The sequence below is a fragment of the Capra hircus genome, chromosome 2 (assembly GCF_001704415.2).
Source record: "Capra hircus breed San Clemente chromosome 2, ASM170441v1, whole genome shotgun sequence".
Classification (NCBI taxonomy): Eukaryota; Metazoa; Chordata; class Mammalia; order Artiodactyla; family Bovidae; genus Capra; species Capra hircus.
This window is the reverse complement of record NC_030809.1, coordinates 117,881,702-117,902,439: the sequence shown is the minus strand read 5'-3', so window position 1 is coordinate 117,902,439 and position 20,738 is coordinate 117,881,702. Positions and strand designations below refer to the sequence as shown.

Sequence of the window (20,738 nt, the reverse complement as noted above, 5' to 3'; positions counted from 1 at the left end):
CAATAAATCTTAGCCACTACTTCATTAAGAACATAAAACATGGGAGCAAGCTTTCGAGTTTATTTTAAAAATGAAAGTCTGCCCTCGCTTTTAGGATTTTTAAAAATCGTGTTTGGAAATGACCATCCTTATGTATGCTGCTGCTTCTGTTTAGGCTAAATTGTGTCAGCTCTTTGCGACCCGTGGATTATAGCCCGCCAAGCTCTTCTGTCCACAGGATTTCCCAGGCAAAAATACTGGAGTGGGTTGCCATTCCCTCTCCAGGGTATCTTCGCGACCCAGGGATCGAACCTACATCTGCTTGACAGGCAGGATCTTTACCAGTGAGCCACCTGGGGCGCCCTATCCCCATGTACAATGGACAATTTTCAGATGTATGGAATTTTGCGCACTTTAAGTAAAGCTTAAAGCAAGCTCACTGCTGCTGCTTTTCTTAGCATCACCGAGGTAGGTAATATCTCCCATCGGAGAACCAGGCTTTCGCTGAAGTCCTAGTTTGGGTAAGAGTATTCGCCCGGAAATATAGTGAATTGATGGTTAGATGGCCAGATGGATATGACAGTATACAAGTAGTGGGTTTAAGACCGCGGTGATGGGATAGTAAAATTTATTGTGTATATTATAAAGTTTTTATACTAAAATGCCGAAGGTGAGCATATACGACTCATATAGGACTTTTGTGTCAGACTTGGTCATATCCCTGCTGTATACTAACTGTGTGAGATTAAAATAGAATGCCCAAGACTCAAATTACCTTATTTTCTCATCTGTGGAATGTGGATAATGACATCTCGAAGAGTTGGTAAGAAAAGCAACAGCATGAAATTTATCTGCACCTCAGTTCAATTCAGTCGCTCAGTTCTGTCTGACTCTACTCAACCCCATGGACTGCAGTACCCAGGCTTCCCTGTCCATCACCATCTCCCGGAGCATACTCAAACTCATGTCCATTGAGTCGGTGATGCCTTCCAACCATCTCATCCTCTGTCATCCCCTTCTCCTGCAACCTTCAATCATTCCCAGCATCAGGGTCTTTTCAAATGAGTCAGTTCTTCACATCAGGTGACCAAAGAGTTGGAGTTTCAGTTTCAGCATCAGTCCTTCCAGTGAATATTCAGGACTGATTTCCTTTAGGATTGGCTGGTTGGATCTCCTTGCAGTCCAGGGGACTCTCAAGAGTCTTCTCCAACATCACAGTTCAAAAGCATCAATTCTTCAGCGCTCAGCTTTCTTTATAGTCCAATTCTCACATCTATACATGACTACTGGAAAAACCAAAGCTTTGACTAGACCAACCCTTGTTGGCAAAGTAATATCTCTGCTTTTTAATATGCTGTCTAGGTTGGTCATAACTTTTCTTCCAAGGAGTAAGCGTCTTTTAATTTCCTGGCTGCAGTCACCATCTGCAGTGATTTTGGAGCCCAAGAAAATAAAGTCTGTCACTGTTTCCATTGTTTCCCTGTTGATTTGCCATGAAGTGATGGGACCAGATGCCATGATCTTAGTTTTCTGAATGTCAAGTTTTAAGCCAACTTTTTCACTCTCCTCTTTCATTTTCATCAAGAGGCTCTTTAGTTCTTTGCTTTCTGCCATAAGGGTGGTGTCATCTGCATATCCGAGGTTATTGATATTTCTCCCAGCAACCTTGATTCCAGCTTGTGCTTCATCCAGCCCAGCATTTCTCATGATGTGCTCTGCATATAAGTTAAATAAGCAGGATAACAATATACAGCCTTGACATACTCCTTTTCCTATTTGGAACCAGTCTGTTGTTCCATGTCCAGTTCTAACTGTTGTTTCCTGACCTGCATATAGGTTTCTTAAGAGGCAGGTCAGGTGGTCTGGTATTCCCATCTCTTTCAGAATTTTCCACAGTTTGTTGTGATCACACAGTCAAAGGCTTTGCCGTAGTCAATAAAGCAGATGTTTTTTCTGGAACTTTCTCGCTTTTCTGAAGATCCAACAGATGTTTGCTATTTGATCTCTGGTTCCTCTGCCTTTTATACATCCAGCTTGAACATCTGGAAGTTCACGGTTCATGTACTGTTGAAGCCGGCTTGGAGAATTTTCACCATTACTTTGCTAGCGTGTGAGATAAGTGCAATTGTGCGGTAGTTTGAAAGTTCTTTAGCATTGCCTTTCTTTGGGATTGGAATGAAAACTGACCTTTTCCAGTCCTGTGGCCCCTGCTGAGTTTTCCAAATTTGCTGGCATATTAAGTGCAGCACTTTCACAGCCCTCAAATCAAGGGCGACCCCAAATGGGGAAGGAAGGAAAATGCAAACCTGTAGCCGGTCCCAAATCGCTAGGCTCTGCAGAAAGGCTTTTAACCAGGGAGAGCAGTGACACCTGTTTACCAGTGTGTGGCTTAGCCTGAAACCTCTTAATGTATGACTCTGACCTTAAGAAGGCGCTTCAAGGAAACCCCAGAAACAAGAGTGCCTCTTCCGATGGGCACCCATTCTCTAGGAATCTGAGGGCCTTTCACGCCTCATCGTGTAACCCTGATTGCAACCTCCCACCGTAGTCTTTTTATTTCGTCTTTCGCCAGTTTCAAAAAAAAGAGAGAATTTTACTATCGAACCCTGAGGAAACTAGCTGTAAATATGAGGACTTGGAAAGGAGATGCAGTGCAAAAGTACAGTGTTGCCTCAGGGACTGAGAACAGTCCAGGAAAGCAGGGGTGCAGCCAGCAGCCAACTGACACAAATTCCAAGGGTTGGGCTCGCCGCAGGGGAAAGGGGCGGTGCTACGCTTCACCCCGCCGCTGGTCCTGTGTGACGTAGAACAATGCTCGCCTGCCACGCGTCGGAAATGGACTACAGCTGCTGCCACCCCCTTGCAACTGACACGCTTGATGGAACGCAGTGATCATCTGGGGGGTGAATCCAGGAATCATGCATGTCTTATTTAGATTAATCGTTTTCTTTTACGTGTGGGGCATTTTTACTGCTCAGGGACAAAAGGCAGAGGAGAGCACAGAGGAAGTGAAAATAGAAGTTTTGCATCGTCCAGAAAATTGTTCTAAGACAAGCAAAAAGGGAGACCTGCTAAATGCCCATTACGACGGCTTCTTGGCTAAAGACGGCTCGAAATTCTACTGCAGGTAGGATATGATGAGAACAGCTCCCGAGTCCAGTTGATGGACTAAATCTAACCTCCCTCCACCAACCGGAAGCCTTTTTGAGGTTGATTTTGAACAGTAAGAGTTCAGCCTTTCTGAATTTTCTAAGAGGAAAATAGGATTTGACACAGTATTTCCCTCTAATATGGAATATTATTTTTTAAATTACTTAAAATAGCCCAAGAAATTATTAAAAATACACTACATCTATATGCTCTCCTCACCATCGCCTATAGTAGTCAGTCAAGGTACTGTTTGTAAGAATGTTCACACTTTTCCTTTGCGGTGGGTTGGAGTCTCCTTAGGGAGGATTATGTAGAATAGTTTATCTGGCCTTCAGAAGCACAATATTTACTGACTGGAGGCCGCTTTCCACTACTAGAAGCCACTCCAATGACTTTTCTCTCGTGCTTTTCAGACCCTGTGTCTTTGTGCCCTGCCCCCTCATCCCACCACTACTTACTCTGATTTAATTGATGTTTTATTACTCAGAGATAGAATGTCTTTTCTCCTTCTGTGCTACTACCCTATAAAAATATGATTGGGGAAAGTTAATTCTTTCCATTTAGAAGAAAATAGAGAAATTTAATAAGAAGAAAAGATACAAATTTTAACCGTGATTCAAATGACTTTTTGAGGCTAAACCTAGACCATCCATTTTTTTTTTAGAATAAACACAGAATGGTTAAATAAGTCATTTGGACAAACTATGCAGTTAGGGGCAGGAGACCCATTAAAAAGTTAACTGTTGAGTAGTTTTTGTAAAGATAACAAGAAAAAAGAAAATGAGATGACTCCTAATGACTAGCTTTGGGCAAATCAAACCTCTGTCTGGCTATTATGAGGGAAGTTTGAGCCAAACACCCCACTATGGGATTCAGAATGAGTCTTAATATAGGAAAAGACATGGTTAGAGAGGTTTCCAATTTTACATAGGAACTAAATACTCAGGTGTATTTTAGTTTAATTTTATTTTCCTTGAAATCAACTTACCTAGGTGCTGTTTTTAATTACAGCCGGACACAAAATGAAGGCCACCCCAAATGGTTTGTTCTTGGTGTTGGACAAGTCATAAAAGGCCTAGACATTGGGATGATGGATATGTGTCCTGGAGAGAAGCGAAAATTGATTATACCTCCTTCATTTGCATATGGAAAGGAAGGCTATGGTAAGGTAAAAACATGGTAAAAATAAATCATAGACTGGGGTATATACTCAAAAAATTGAAAGCAGACTCTCAAAGTTACTATGAGTAAAACTCATTGTTACAACTATGTTCACAGCAGCATTATTCAAAATAGCCAAAAACTGAAAATAACCCAAATGTCTATTGACATAAGAATGGATAAACAAAATGTGTTATATACATTTAGTGGAATGTTATTCAGCCTCAAAAAGGAAAGAAATTCTGATATATGCTACAACATGGATGAACCTTGAATACATTATGCTAAGTGAAATAAGCCAAACACAAAAACCAATACTGTATGATACCACTTACATAAAGTACCTAGAATAGTCAAATTCATAGAGCCAGGAAGACCAGCGTGGTTGTCAGAGCCAGGGGAGAGAGGGTGGAATATAGGCAGTTGTTATTTAATAGGTGTAGAGTTTCAGTTCTGCAAGATGAAATAGTTCTAGAGGCTGGTTGCAATGTGGATACACTTAGCACCACTGAACTAACTCTACACTTAAAATGGTTACAATGATAAATTTTATTTTAATTGTATTTTCCCACAATTAAAATTTTTGAATTACTAAAAAAATGAAAAATCATAGAGAAAATAATTATAGAATATAGGGTCCAACAAAGTTTAAGCTGTATGGAATCTAGTCCAGCCCAGTTCTTTTTACATATCAAGAAATTAAGCCATTGTCGCAATACAAATCTCTGGCCAGAGTTCTTTACTCCACACAGTGGCAATATTCATAATTACAGTGTATATTTTATAAACTCTACCTTAGTCATTTAAGTATAAGTTATTTTATTATTATATAAATGTCTATGCTGCTAAGTCACTTCAGTCGTGTCCGACTCTGTGCGACCCCAGAGATGGCAGCCCACCAGGCTCCCCCGTCCCTGGGATTCTCCAGGCAAGAACACTGGAGTGGGTTGCCATTTCCTTCTCCAGTGCATGAAAGTGAAAAGTGAAAGTGAAGTCACTCAGTCATGTCCGACTCCTAGTGACCCCATGGACTGCAGCCTACCAGGCTCCCTCGTCCATGGAATTTTCCAGGCAAGAGTACTAGAGTGGGGTGTCATCGCCTTCTCCAATAAATATCTATAGAAAATACTTTTTGTAAGGAGTACCAAAGTCAAATTCATAAAACTCAGGAAACTGAAACACATGATTTTAAAGTAAAAGGACAGCATTGGAACATTGTAGAAAGAACATCTGAAACATAACAAGGTATTAGTCACTACTATCCAAATTCAGGAGAAGCCTTGAAATATAGAAAAATGAACAGCTTCTTTCAATATATTGCTATTTTTTAAAATCCTTGAGTAAGCTGTGAGAACCTAGGTTAAGCAGATAAATGAGGAAAATGTTTGCAGCATGTATAAACATGTATGATGACCTGTCCTAGAAATGGGCAACTTCATAAACAAGTGGCCCACTCACTGAAAAATATAAATGAGTGGATAAAGATGTGATATAGATACACACACACACATACACACACAGTGGAATATTTCTCAGCCATAAAGAGGAAAGAAATCTTGCCATGTGCAACCACATGGATGGACCTAGAGGGTATTATGCTAACTGAAAATAAACCAGACAGACAAAGGCATCTATTAATTTTTCCAAAATTAAATTTTTAAAAATCACTAAAGTGGGGCTTCCCAGGTAGCTCAGATGGTAAAGAGTCTGCCTGCAGTGCAGGAGACCTGGGTTCAATGCCTGGGTTGGGAAGATCCCCTGGGGAAGGAAATGGCAACCCACTCCAGTATTCTTGCCTGAAGAATTCCATGGACAGAGGAGCCTGGTGGGCTACAGTCCATGGGTCACAAAGAGTCAGACACAACTGAGTGACTACCAAACACAAAAGTGGAGCAGAACAGAAAAAAATTTTAAAGGGGGGAAAATGGGCAGTATGGCAGAAAGCTGGTCTCTAGCATTCTCAGCTGGGTCCTTTCTTCCTTTTACTGTGTGAAAACTAGAAAGACTTTTTTTGTTTGGCTGTGCCCTGTGGTTTACAGGAATCTTAGCTCCTGGACGAGGGATCAAACCCTGTGCGCCCTGCAGTAGAAACACAGGATCTTAAACACTGGACCTCCAGAGAATTCCCTAAAGAAAGAATTTTTACCACCTCATCTTGAGTCCTTCTTAACCCCAGCTATTTGAAATATTTAGTATATAATTAAAGTAATTAAGGGTTTCTACAATGAAATATTGTCTTTACACTCCAATATTTCATTGAAATGGCATGCCCTCTTTTAAGGTTGTTTTACTCATTAGAAGAGCTTGCCTATTCTTTCCAGCAGAAGCAAGGATCACTGCCCCCAAATTGGACTGGAGGGATGTTAGTGATACAAATCAGACTCAGTCAGATTTAAAACTCCTAAAGAGACAGTCCAGATAACTACATCTTCACTTTCAAAGTTTTTTGCCACTCATTTGGTTCCATCAAAATAGCTCCCACAAAACCATAATTAAGGTATCCTATTTTTAGTTGTAAAGGAGCCTTGGAGAGAGAGAATTGAAAATAAGTTAAATTGAATGTAATCTTGTCCTAAAAACGGTGTCATAGACTGAGCCCAATTCTAGACAAAGTAATACAGGCAGAGTTCGCCTTTCAGCCTCCTTAAATCTCATTTTCAGAGTTTCTCTTGCTCTCTTGTAGACAAGAGAGCATTCTGCCTGCTACCAGAGCACCCACATCTCTTTATCAACTGGTGCTCATACTAGGTCCTGTTACCACATGGCAAATGATTACTATTTTTATCCTTATTGTAAACTAATTTATGCTTAGATATGAATGACTACCCAGGCAGCCTAAGCTATTAATAAGATAGACCTTTGTAGCAAAAATGTATAAATTTGACTTCAGTTTGAGGTGTCTCAATAAATATGAATATAATGAATCTCACTAGTATAACAATATCACCAAAACCTTCGTCTTACATGTAAGGAAACTGAAGCCCAACAAAACTGTGTTCTTTGGAATGTAGCCAACTGCTAGTTTACCTGTATTATTTATAATAACTTATGAATAGCTTGAATTCAATTATTTTAAAAGCTGCTGTGTAGACCATAAGCAACTGCTTAACACACAATATCTTGATTGAATAAGCTTTTCTAAATAAGTTGTTATTAAGACCTAACATAAGCTGTAACTTTATTTTAGGTACTTAAAGAAGTCTTTTCTTCTGTGCAATATTCTCGCCTAATGTCACAGAGCACCTCTGCATGTCTTGAAATGCATGTGATTCGTTAGTGCTTTAACTAACAGTACATGTGGTATGTACAGAGTCTTTACATTAACTCCTAAGTCTTTTGATCTTCTAAATACAAGTAATTTTATAGTAAATGCATGTTTTTCTCTTCTTTGTACTTTCATTTTTTAGTAAGATAAAACTAGCTGGCAATTTATTCTATGTTTACAGTTGAATTTGGGGGAAACTTCAACTTGTAATAGTTTGCCTTAAGAACTTTGAATTTGTTTTTATTATTGTCAGAAGTTATTCTTCTGTCATAAAGAGATCTGAATGAGACAGACTGGGGGTGAATCTTATAAAAGTATCACTGACTCAATCGTTTACTCCAAAGTTAGGTAAATGTATGTTGTTGGGATGGTCACACTAGCCATGTGATATATGGGTAGATTTTTGTGTGTCCTGGTTTGGAGATCACTGATCTACTTCCTTTGGCTGTAACTTTCAAGCTTTTTCCTTTGAATTATATAAATATTGTAGCAAGAATCCTCCACTTTTTCATTAAAAAATTAGTTTCCATCAAAGAACAAACTTCGCCATTTTTTAAAATAAGTGATAGACACCATTCATTCAACAAATTTTTGAGTAACTATATATTTGAGTGGTGACAAAAGCCACCCATTGCAGGTCATTTTTATGAATGGCCATCTGAAGAGGCCATAGCTTGCTAAAATCATCTGTGACATCACTTAATTGGCTAACTTTATTAAAGGGAACTATTTAACTTAATACTTAAAAGAGTTTTTTGTGATTAGAAATTTCTTCATGAAATTGTTACTGGTTTGTTCTGTTATTGCAGTATTTTTTGTCTATATGGCAAATCTGACAAACAAGTGTATTAATACATATATTTTATTCATACTTCCAAGTAACTGGACAAAATCATTTTCTAAAAGATACTGATCTTTGAAATATTTCTGGCTGTGAATTTCTTCTCTGCACTAGCTCTTTCTTGTATAATGCTGGAGTATATTATTAAAAATTACATGATCTATATTTAAATTTAATCAGGAAATAATGGTCCCCTAAGTCTTTAGAACTTACTTGTTTTGAAAACATATTAGAAAAGTGTTCCGAAGAAATATTTAGAAAGCAATTCTTATAAATATGAAATAATACAATCATAATGCTATCATGGCTATTTGTGAATAAACATTTGACCATTATCTTCATGTAAGTTAAACTGCTAAAATTCATACCTTTAGCAGAAGGCAAGATTCCACCTGATGCAACATTGATTTTTGAGATTGAACTTTATGCTGTGACCAAAGGACCACGAAGCGTTGAAACATTTAAACAGATAGACATGGACAATGACAGGCAACTTTCTAAAACTGAGGTAATTCAAACAGATTTCATATATACAATCTAAATTTTTATTACCGTTTAAATACATCTGTGTTAAAGCTATTATGTTTACTTCTATCTAGCATGGGCTAATTAGTTTGCTTTTATAGAGCTAATTTCAAAAATATTAAATTCTAAGAAGAAAATGTGCTTGTTTAATATAAAAGTTGAAATGAAGTCAACCTGTTTAATTTCCTTTCTCCCTGTAACAGGGTCACTAAAATACCAAACTAATCTCTACAGGCATCATGACTCTAAAAATAGAGTCATGTGACCCAGCAATCCCATTCCTGGACAGAGATATAGACAAAACTATAATTTGAAAAGCTAACAGGCACCCCTGTTCATTGCATATTTACAACGTCCAAGACACAGAAGCACCCTAAATGTCCACTGACAGGGATAAAGATGTGGTGTACATACATACATACATACATACATACATACAATGGAATATTACTCAGCCATAAAAAAGAATGAAATAATGCCATTTGCAGCAACATAAGTGGACATACAGATTATCATACTAAAAGAACTGAAAGACAAATATGATATCACTTACATATCGAGTCTAAAAAAATGATACAAAATAGAAACAGCCTCACAGACATAGAACACAAACTGTGGTTACCAAAGGGGAAAGGAAGAGGGAAAGGATAAATTGGGAACTCGGAATTAACAGATACACACTGCTATATATAAAGTAAACAAGGACCTATTATATGGCATGTGTGTGCATGCATGCTCAATTGCTCAGTCATGTTTGACTTTGACCCCGTGGACTGTAGCCCGCCAGGCCCCTCTGTCCATGGGATTCTCCAGGCAAGTACAGTGGAACAGGTTGCCATTAACATTCAGACGTTAATCTCTGAGTATGTACTATTAACCATCTACAACCTCAGGGGAAGCTAATTTGAAGATCTGTTTCTCTTCAGAAAATTGCTTCAAAGGTTGAAAAAAATAAAACCTCAAATAGCCTTTTAAATTTTTGTATCACGTATAAGTAGTCTGAGATATGTTTCTTGAAAGTTTTCTCAGAGTTTCTGGAAATTTATTGTGGTGTCTTTTTTATTAAAGAAATATTATTTTGGCCCTCTAGATAAGTCATTACCTGAAAAAGGAATTTGAAAAAGACGAGAAGCCACGTGACAAGTCGTATCAGACTGCAGTTTTAGAGGATTTTTTTAAGAAGAACGACCATGATGGGGATGGCTTCATTTCTTCTAAGGAATACAATGTCTATCAACATGATGAACTATAGCATATTTTTATTTCTAAATGTTCTTAGCTATTTACTGTACTTTATATGTAATACAAAGTCACTTTTCTCTGCGTTGTATTTTCTATTTTTCCCTCATGAACATATTTTGATCCTTCAATACATGTAATATTGGAATAATAAATATGAGGCTTTTTTTTGCAAAATTTAACTTTCAAATAGGCATGACTGTGTTTCCTATTGCATTATTCTGTTATAATGAATTGCAGTACCATGAAATCGACCTCTGCATCCTAATTAGGCAATTTTTTCCCCTTCAAGTTATAGGAAGACACCTATGTCATAATTTACAAGTTCTTGCCAACTCTAACCTTAACAACATGTATAGATATGTAAATACCCAATTTTTAATATTTAAAGTACCCCATATTTTAAACATATTTAATAGGAGCCCAAGAATTAACATTTCACTTGTTTTATACATTTCATAGTTTTACAGACAGTAAGATATAAAAATCTACCAGACTTCCCTGGTAGACCAGTGGTTAAAACTCCGAGCTTCTACTACAGGGGAAATGGGTTCACATTTCACATGGCACAGCCAAAAATAAAATCATATGACTGAGGAATCTTCCTTTAGGATGCATGCGGAAAAGTATTAGTTGTAATAATATGTCCCACAGAGAGCCTCAACACAGTGTCTGTACTTTATGGTGCAAGCTTCTGGTCTTGGGTATTTGTTCCAGTGGCTAATGTTTAAAAGAGGCTTGATCAGACCAAGGGCTTTGTGCCTCTGTCTTAGAGCGTGAGTCATAAAGTCTGTGCTGCTCTGACCTGTGCACCCCCTCAGACATCATTATGAATGTGCTACACCTCTTCCTTCTCGTAGGCCTTTATATTTACCATCCCTAACTTTCCGTCTTGATAGTTTTAAATTGATACTATGGCATTTCTCAAGTCTCCCTTTCTCTGGGTATTTCTATCCTATGTCATTTCATTTCACAATGTTCTTATTACTAACCATGAGCGGACAGCACAAACTCGTATGCCATCAAATTTTTGATAGATGTGTAGCACTGATTTTACACAAGAGGATATCAAATGAGGATATGAAGGGCCATGGCAATTTTGTGTCATCGTCAAATCATTGTGGTCCAACATGTTGAGAATAAGAGGTAAGAGATGCTGTAGAAGATCATGCTGGTACCCAAGAAAGGACACATATTTACTGGACCAGGTACGATCTGCCTACTGTGTATGTTGAAAATCGTGTGTGTATGTGTGTTAATCACTCAAGTCGTGTCCGACTCTTTGTGACCCCATGGGGTGTAGCCCACCAGGCTCCTCTGTCCATGGAATTCTCCAGGCAAGAATACTGGAGTGGGTTGCCATTCCCTTCTTCAGGGGATCTTCGTGACCCAGGGATCAAACCCAGGTGTCCTGCATTGCAGGCAGACTCTACCATCTGAGACACCAGGGAAGCCCATAGAAAAGTGTGCTTAAGTAGTAAACAGCTCTATTCAAAACAAGTAAGTTTAAAACAGTTTTTTCCATTTTATGAAACTTATACTCTTTCCAAACCATTGTTTATTGATTATCTTTTAACCTCTTTATATATACTGCTAGAAATCCTACAACTTAAAAGTATAAGGGGACTTTCCTGGCCATTCAGTGGTTAGAATTTTGCCTTCCAATGGAGAGTGTGGGGGTTCGATCCTTGGTCGGGGACCTATAATCCCACATGCTTCTTGGTCAAAAAAACAAAACATAAAACAGAAACAATATTGTCACGAATTCAATATAGACTTTAAAAATATTCCACATCAAAAAAAAAATCTTAAAAAAATAAAGCATAAGGGCAACACAAATCCCACTAGGTTAGTGAATATCACATATGTGTAGCACAGAGCAAGACAATTCATAAAATGAAAACATTTACTATCTTTTCCTGTCTCCCAATATTTCTTCATTCCCATAACCCAGTCTTATACCTCCTGCTCACTTAACTCAATCTCAACTTTCATCCCTTCAACTTCCTCAGAAAACCCTGCTCAGTAGTAAACTTAAGTTGATAACACAATATACTTTGGTTTAGAAACTGTCCCCATGTCTATATCCATATAAAAAAGTCACTTTTTTGATCAGTATACTCATATTTGCATCTGAATTATATACTCTGCAAAACAAAAATGTCATGAAAGCTATACTGGAAATTATCCTATGATAATTCTAACCTTTCTATCCCATTATTTTCATACCAAGTACTTTTAAACTTATGTTTTAAAAAATCATAGATGATGTCATATGAATATGGAAATTTACTTGAAAACTATTCACATTTAAATAAATAAAATTTTAACCCTTCTACATACATAAACAAGTAAATATTTCATATTTACACAATTGCCTAACACCTTCATTGGCATATGCCTAGTAGTGACTGCTGTACTATATACTTTGAGTTCTGAAATTTTAACAGTACTTCTGTAATTATTTTAATAATGCAAGTGAGTGCAAATGCAAGTCACTCAGTTGTGTCCGACTCTTTGCAACCCCATGGACTATAAAGTCCATGAAATTCTCCAGGCCAGAATACTGGAGTGGGTAACCTTTCCCTTCTCCAGGGGATCTTCGCAACCCAGGGACAGAACCCAGATCTCCCACATTGCAGGTGGATTCTTTACCAGCTGAGCCAATTATTTAGGTTTGTGCATGAAAAAATTTCATATGTCTTACAGAGTAGATGAAAAAGGTCTCTGAGAACAAAGTATGTTAAGTGTTTTAAACACTTTCAAAGAAGAGAAGTGAATGTGTCCCAGCTGCCTTAACTTTAAAATGACAGTGGTGAGTTCTTATAAAGACAAAGCTGGTGCGCACATATATACCTACATCACTGAACGGCAGCCCATTACTACTATCAGTCACGCTTAACTATGTACACAAAACCCCATACTGAGCTCAGTGTGCTTTTAATTTGATACCACAATTAAACATTTAGGATTACATTAAATTATTAACACATTTTTCTCATTTTACCAAACCTAGGGCAACAGTTAAGGCATCAGAAAGTTGCCACTTGTGCATTCCTGTCATCCTCAAATACTGAATTAAAAGTTGATTAAAAATAACACGTATCTCGAAAGTTTTGTATGTAAAATGGCAGACTAAGTTCCAAAGTATATGCAACTGGCAGATTTTATGAAGAAATGTCTATATTCTGAATTTTATCTGTAAGCCTTTCCAATATAAACAATATTATTAATCTTCATGACAATTTCTGAGGTAGACACTATTATCATCTCCATGTTATAAATGGGAAAAATGATGCCCAGACAGGTTAATTTCTCATTCCTCCCCCTCTTTAATTTGCTACAGTTCATCAAAGTGAACCAAGATAATTTTGGAAAGGTGTGCGGTACAGTTGCACCCAAAACACCAGCAAGGTACATTCATTTGCCATTTTATTTCATTCTCTTGTGCCAAATGTCAAAACAAGGAACGGCATGAAGTCGCACGTACTTCTGCCCATCAACAGAGCACTGAAAACACCCGTAAACTGTCTCCCTTTTAAAGTTCCCCATTCCACAGAGTATGCAAGGTCCTTTTGGAATGTTGTGATTAAGTAAGTTAACACGGATGTGAGTACCTTCTTTGAGTGAAATATCACTCATACTGAGAGGTTTGTCATAATAATCAGAAAAAAGATCATCTAAGTAAAGCTGTGAACGAGAAATGGCGTCCATCACTCTTCTATCTAAAAGGATAAAAACAGACATGTGTTAAAAGTCGAATAAAAAAATGTATAGCTAGACTGCATTTATAAGTATGTGTAAGTCTAAACAATCAGTCATGAAATTTGGCTTTTAAATTCAAATTCTTAAAGACAGGATTAATAAAGAGAACCTCATGTGTTAATCTGAGAAGGAACAAAATCTTCAATGGACATACTTCTTTCAAATAGTATATTTCTCAATCTGTAGAGCAGTGCAAATGTTGCCGTTTCTTCCCTTTCAAATCCTCCTTTTGACACTGAAGTGACACAAAGGTCTATAAAAAAAAATTTTAGAAGATGTTATAATCTGAACAACTCATATTTTATTGGGAGTTTTAATTGCGGTTGAATTCTGGCACATCCCATTCACTTTATTTTTTAAGTTAAATTTCACATATTTTTAGAAAAGTTAGCATTTACATGGTACAAAATTCAAAGAGTACAAAAAGAGGATACAATGATAAATAAGTCTCTTCACTGACCCCAGCTTCAGCTTTATACCCCAGGGGTAACTACTATTGTGTGTACTTATAGAAATACTCCATATATTTCACAGGCATAAAGGCTATGTACATATGTATGTAAGTATGTACATATATAAAATCTTAGGTTCTAAGATTAATAGATATACATCTCTTTAAAATATCATAGAGATTATTCCATGTCAGTAGTATCTTTAGTGCTAATTCTTAACAGCTTCACAGTATTCTATTGTGTGGACGTACCTTAGTTCACTAAAGGGTACAGGTTTTTACAATTATACTGAGCATCAGAAGTATAAACTGATAGACTTGATACATCTATCAGAATTTAAAATTACATATATTTTAGTCTTATTTACACTACTAGGAATTTATCCAACAGATACATGTACACACATGTGAAATTTGTACTTAGGAACAGACTGCATTGTCAGGTTTTGAAGGATTCTTCCTCCCTACTATATCACTGTCATTACTGGCAATCAATTTAAACCAAAAAGCTGCTGAAAAACACGCGTCATTCCAGTTCTTTGCAAGCATCACTTACTAGCATATTAGCATGTCTGGGGTCATAAACAGAGCAAGTATGTCATTATCTACTTCTCTTGGGTCCATGCCGCATTTCTTATTAACTCTAACGGTGCTTTCATTTTCTGATGATTTACCTCTATGTTAAGTACCTGTGTTAAAGGATATTTTCATAACTCCAGCCAACATGGTGATCTAGGAATTAATAAGCAGGTAATGAAATAGAAGGTGTCCCAAAAGACTCAGTGCAATTTTAAACTTTAATACAGTATGCTTGAATACCCCAGGGTGCTGCTGCAGAAGTAGAAATGCTACAGACTGGCAAAACATCACTTGATAGTCTACTTGAGTTTCTTCTAAACTCATTTAGTTTTGTAAATCTTAGACATTAAGCTTTTTAATTTTTTCTTTCAGTCCCTCCATCTTAAGGTTATTTCCAAAATTCTACTATTATGAACTATCTTTATACATGTCTTTTCACATATGTGTGAGTATATGTGTAGGATAAATTCCTAAAAGTTTAAATAAGATTAAAATATATGTAATTTTAAATTCTGATGGACATTATCAGTTATATCAGTTTATACTCTAATGATCAATATAATTGTAAAAACCTACCCCCTTTAGTTGGAGAAGGCAATGGCACCCCACTCCAGCACTCTTGCCTGGAAAATCCCGTGGACGGAGGAGCCTGGTGGGCTGCAGTCCATGGGGTCGCTAAGAGTCGGACACGACTGAGCGACTTCACTTTTTTTTTCACACCCTTTAGTGTCCCAAACAAAATTTATTAACATGTTTTGTTTTGTTTTTTTGACTTGTCATTCTCTCTTCCAACAGAACTGCAAAAGCTGAAACAGATCTAAAAATGTTTATAAAAGTGTTTATACGGACTTATGGTTGCTGGGGGAGGGGTGGGGAAGAATGGGAGGAAGGATTGTTAAGACAGTTTGGGATGGACATGCATACTCTGCTGTATTTAGAACGAATTACCAACAAGATCCTCCTGCATAGCACAGGGAACACCTCTCAGTGTCATGTGACAGACAGGATGGGAGGGGAGTTTGGGGGAGAATGGATACATGCATATGTATGGCTGTGTCCTTTCGCTGTCCACCTGAAACTATCGAAACACTGTTAATCAGCTATGCTCCAATATAAAATCAAAAGTTTAAAGGAAATAAAAAACAACAAAAATGTTTATAAATGGCCTTGCCTAATCCTTGGGTTTTACCTAGATTTGAGCTGATTGGTCTCCTAATATTAAAACTTGATGCAATGTAGAAATTTAAAGTGACCTGAACTGCAGCATCATATAAGATGACGGTTTTAGAGAAGTACTTGTACCTTTAAGGGTTTAGGTAGTCCAGGGTCAGGAGAGCTGGGTCTATGAAAGGAAAACCTGAAGAAAGGTTGTCTTATGCTAGCTTGGGTGCCCTGACACTTTCCTACTGTGTATACCTCCTCCATTTGCCATCCTCAATTGAGTTCTAAATCACTTCAGTTGTGTTCGACTCTTTGCGACCTCATGGACTGCAGCCTGCCAGGCTCCTCTGTCCACGGTAGTCTCCAGGCCAGAATACTGGAGTGGCTGGCCACGCCCTCCCCCCGGGGATCTTCTTGACCCAGGGATCGAACCGTGTCTCTTAATGTCTCCTGAAATGGTGGGCAGGTTCTTTACCACTAACGCCACCTGGGAAGCCCCAAAACTACTTATTAGAAGGTTATTTTTTATTTTCCCATGTTAGTCAAGGAAATAACTTTGCCAGTGGATTGCATTCTAGCTCTCAACTATAACTGGAAGTGGGGTTTTGGGAAGTCTACCGCTTTCCCCAAGAAACAGGGATGAGGTTATGGGGAAGGAGGGACTATTGGGTCTTTCCCAGTCATTTCACCCAAGCATAATATCAACACTGCTGACAGCATCACTCTTCATCATTAGACACTCAGGGAGAGACAGAGACAGAGATTCTCACTATAATAATTTAAGTGTTTCACGTAAATCATTCACTCACCAAAGGCACCATCCAAGTAAATGAAGAGTTCAAAAACACTGAAAGCTATGGTTGTATGTGCTGGAAAAACAATAGCTTTGTCCCTTCCCTTGGGATTCTGTTCATCCATAAAATGAAACTATATTAAATAAATTAAACAACATTGTTAAGGAGTATAACATGTAAAGGATATATTTTTGGAGAAACAAAACGTTCCCTACAATCCTACCAAAAACAAACAAACTCTTCCACCCCTCCAAGTAAAGAACTACCCTACTTGAATTCAACTGTTTGTAGCAGAGGTTCAAATAAATGATCCAGGGACTCCTGATCTATATTAGGAAATACTTATTACTTTCTCATTTACTTTGTATCCAAGCCAATGACTAGTGCTACCACAAGGGTGATGCTTTGGGTCATAGGAACCTTTTCCTTTCAACTGCAAATCCACTGCCTTTAAGGGCTACATTTGTTTTTAGCCTATTGTATCCACTGTTTCAAAGCCCCCAGAGCTTTTAGCAGCTTTCCAAAATAATCACCAACAATTAAGCAAATGTTTCATTCAGTTCATGCCCCCAAAATGATACAATATTAAACAATTTGGTGGGCACTTAAATGTAGCCACTTTATTTGCAAAGACTTGAAAAGATTATCACTGTATTCTATCTTTCTAATAATTAATTTTAATAAAACAAATCATCATTATGTGTCATTATTAGGGGAAAGGCAATGACAAATAATGTCATAATTGAGCCAAAAATTAAACACAAATAACTTTTCAAGATTTTTTAGAGGATTTAACTTTGAATGAAGCATGTTTGGCTACTGACAATGTTATTTTAGAAAAATTAATATAAAAATATAAACTCAACTTTTAAATTCAAGTATAAACTCTATCACTTAAAAATAAAATTGAAGAGTTCAGTAAACACACTCAGTTTGTATTCTTAAAACAGCATTTAAACAGTACTCTGAGGGACTCCATTGTGCACTTTAATTTACATGTTTATAATTCAAATTTTCTTGGATTTCTTTCCTCATATTCTAAACCAAAACCATTAGCGTGCAAAATCCTATATACAATTACAGCTGTTTAATTTCAATATTTGACAAAATACACAAGGCTCTTGAATACTTAAATTCCCATTGCAGCTTTTGAGTACAGAAATCCAGTGAGTCTAATCGTTTACCCTCATGGCTTCCCCACGAATTCCAGCGTGCACAGACAGTGAGCACTGTCGTGTGGTTCGGATGCTTTCCATGACCACACACAACACTGCCTTTCTGCTGCTCCTTGACTGACGTATCAAACTGTGGTCAAAATTAATTTTTCTAAAATCAAGAAGACAGACATTCACAAGAATCTGTATCATCTAACTATGTATAATCAAGTACACTTTTGCTTATCATGTGTTACTATTCATGATCCACCTTAATTAAAAGTAAATCAATGCAGTCCTAATACAAATCAGAAAGTATGCTCAAAAGAAATTTAATAATCTGCCTTTCCTATTTCGTTAAAACGTGTACTAGAGGAGTCTGTTGGAGGAAACTTTTAGTGTATTTGTTGCAAGTAGGTTCTTGAAGTCTTGTAATCTTATAATTTAGCAAAATGTGTGCAGAACAAAAGCCATCTTGCAGAAAATTAAATTTTGTTTAAACCAAATGATTCTGGATATCTACACTTATCCAAAGTTCGAGTATATGATTAATTTGTAGTATTTCAAATAAATCAAACAAATTAGTAAAATATAACTGGAATGTTTTAAACACTTTGTCATGAAGTTTACATAATTAAAATGTTTAAAGAAAACATGGAAGTCTATTAAGGATTATTATACTGACCGTGTAGTAATTTCCTTGAGTAATGTTGATACTTCCACTTCATGTTTGGTTACTACACCAAATGAAGCTTTTACGGCAATGGAATCTGATCCAGTAACATTAATCCCAACGTCATTCACAATATGGTTGCCTCGTCTTCCATAGAGTGAAACATCTGATTCATCTTCATAATTCAGTAGCTGATAAGATGAAATACCTTTAAAACAAGAAATCAATATTTTAAATGTCTCGAATTCATCTAATGTAAATATAGAGTAATACGTTAATTTATCATTTAAAACTTGATTACCCAAATGTTGAGAATGGTACCATCTCAAATCAAGATGAAAAAGAGCAATTCAATTAATTTGACAAGAGAAATAAATATCCAGAGTACTTTAAACGAACTCAAATTTTCTTTCAGCCAACAGAACACTTAAGCATCAAGATCCAATGATTAGCTGAAAGAAAAACAAGTGTTTATAAGAAAAGTTTGGCAAAATGTCAATTTACTTTCTAAACTAGCCTCTTAATACATTTCAGCTTACCAATCATAATAAGAGAATTAAAAATAAACACAAATTAATTTAATCTCATTTAACCATGTGAGATAGGTAAGACTGAATAACAGCCCCATTTTGTAAATGAAGAAATATATTATTATGCCATATTCTAAACTGATCTGATTAAAACAACTTATAAAATAACTAAAATTAAATTATACAATAAACATAAAATACATTTGAAATTATTCAATCAATAAGAGATTTGCTACTATACAAACATTAAGCATTGTTAACATTATTATGCTACAGTAATAAAAGCTTTCATCAATGAAAATGTGTAAATATTACGAACGTAAGTAGCACAGACAACCTACATTTAGATTACGAATAATATACGTGAATGAATAATCACTCCCAAACAAACATTCAAACTTACCAGCTGAAATTTCTCTGTCTCCTAGAAGAATATCTTTCAGTGTAAAAGGTGTTGAAGTAAATTTATATCTAGGAAACAGAAAACATCGCTTCTTCTTTACCACCAGACTTAGAGGCTGGTATTTGTCAGCCTCACTGAGGCTTGGAACAGGAACTAATCTCCCTCCATCTCCAACTTGTTTGACAAAGCTCTTGGTAGCAGCAGCAAACATATTAATACTGAATCAAAATGTCATCCACTGCAACCCTCAGATAACAAATCCATATTTTCAAAGAAAATCAGGCATAAAACTAAGCCTTGCTTGATTTTAAATATAATTGTACACGTGAAAAATACAAAGAATGATCTCAGCAAGTAGCTTACCACTATACAATTCACAACACTGTCTCCCTGGTATGCTCAGGCAATGAATTATAGATTAACAGTGTAAAATGATACATTAAAGCAAGTCAATTTGGAATTGCAGTCTATAATACTAAAATATACACAGAAAACTAGTAATCTTTAAATATCACCAATGTCCTTGATGAGGCTCACAGTAGTGGTTTGCCAGGTTTGAAGGAAGCAAATAGCCCTTTGGGGAACAATACAATTTAGCCACTAACATTAGCCCTGGACACCATCTACAGTGGACCTAGTCCAAAGGGAAGTCCTTCACAAATCCATCATGCCAATATTGGCAACAGAAAAGTACTGTTTCTCTGTTATAGTCCAGTTTATTCTTCGAACATTTCATTCATTTTCCTTGTATGTTTACAAAACCAAGTGATTAATATAAAAATAAATTCACAGAATATAAGGAAACAATTGCATGCAGAACTTTACAAAATACTAAATGAAACATATTTAAATGTAACTGCATCAACTCTGATTTAGGGGCTTATCTTAAGCTACTACATCATATCTCTTTGAAACAGAGTCCTGCTGCATTTATTTTCTTTTTGTTTCGCCATTATTATCCCAGTTACTCAACATTTAAGGAGAGCAGTATAAAGTTTAGGTTTGTTTTTAAGGAATTTAATGGCTAAAAATAACTTTCATAAACAAATCTGAGTGCTGAAATAATGT

The 20,738-nt window shown here is 36.6% G+C and overlaps 2 protein-coding genes across 3 annotated transcripts; one reads left to right on the top strand and one right to left on the bottom strand.

Annotated features, from left to right (window-relative positions):
• FKBP7 (FK506 binding protein 7) lies at positions 2,741-10,353 on the top strand. Of its 2 annotated transcripts, none has more exons than XM_005675910.3 (4): positions 2,741-3,106; positions 4,141-4,292; positions 8,771-8,904; positions 10,012-10,353. In XM_005675910.3, exons 1-4 carry the CDS (start codon positions 2,898-2,900, stop codon positions 10,171-10,173), a joined length of 657 nt encoding a protein of 218 aa, XP_005675967.1. In that variant the 5' UTR covers positions 2,741-2,897; the 3' UTR covers positions 10,174-10,353. The 2 variants fall into 2 exon arrangements, with proteins under 2 accessions (XP_005675967.1, XP_005675968.1); XM_005675911.2 differs by having other exon boundaries at positions 2,824-3,106; positions 8,774-8,904.
• On the bottom strand, positions 13,371-19,881 carry DFNB59 (deafness, autosomal recessive 59). The gene is made up of 6 exons (XM_018038786.1): positions 19,671-19,881; positions 18,750-18,945; positions 18,095-18,236; positions 16,926-17,043; positions 14,080-14,178; positions 13,371-13,885 (listed from the first exon to the last, which is right to left on the bottom strand). Exons 1-6 carry the CDS (start codon positions 19,879-19,881, stop codon positions 13,593-13,595), a joined length of 1,059 nt encoding a protein of 352 aa, XP_017894275.1. The 3' UTR covers positions 13,371-13,592.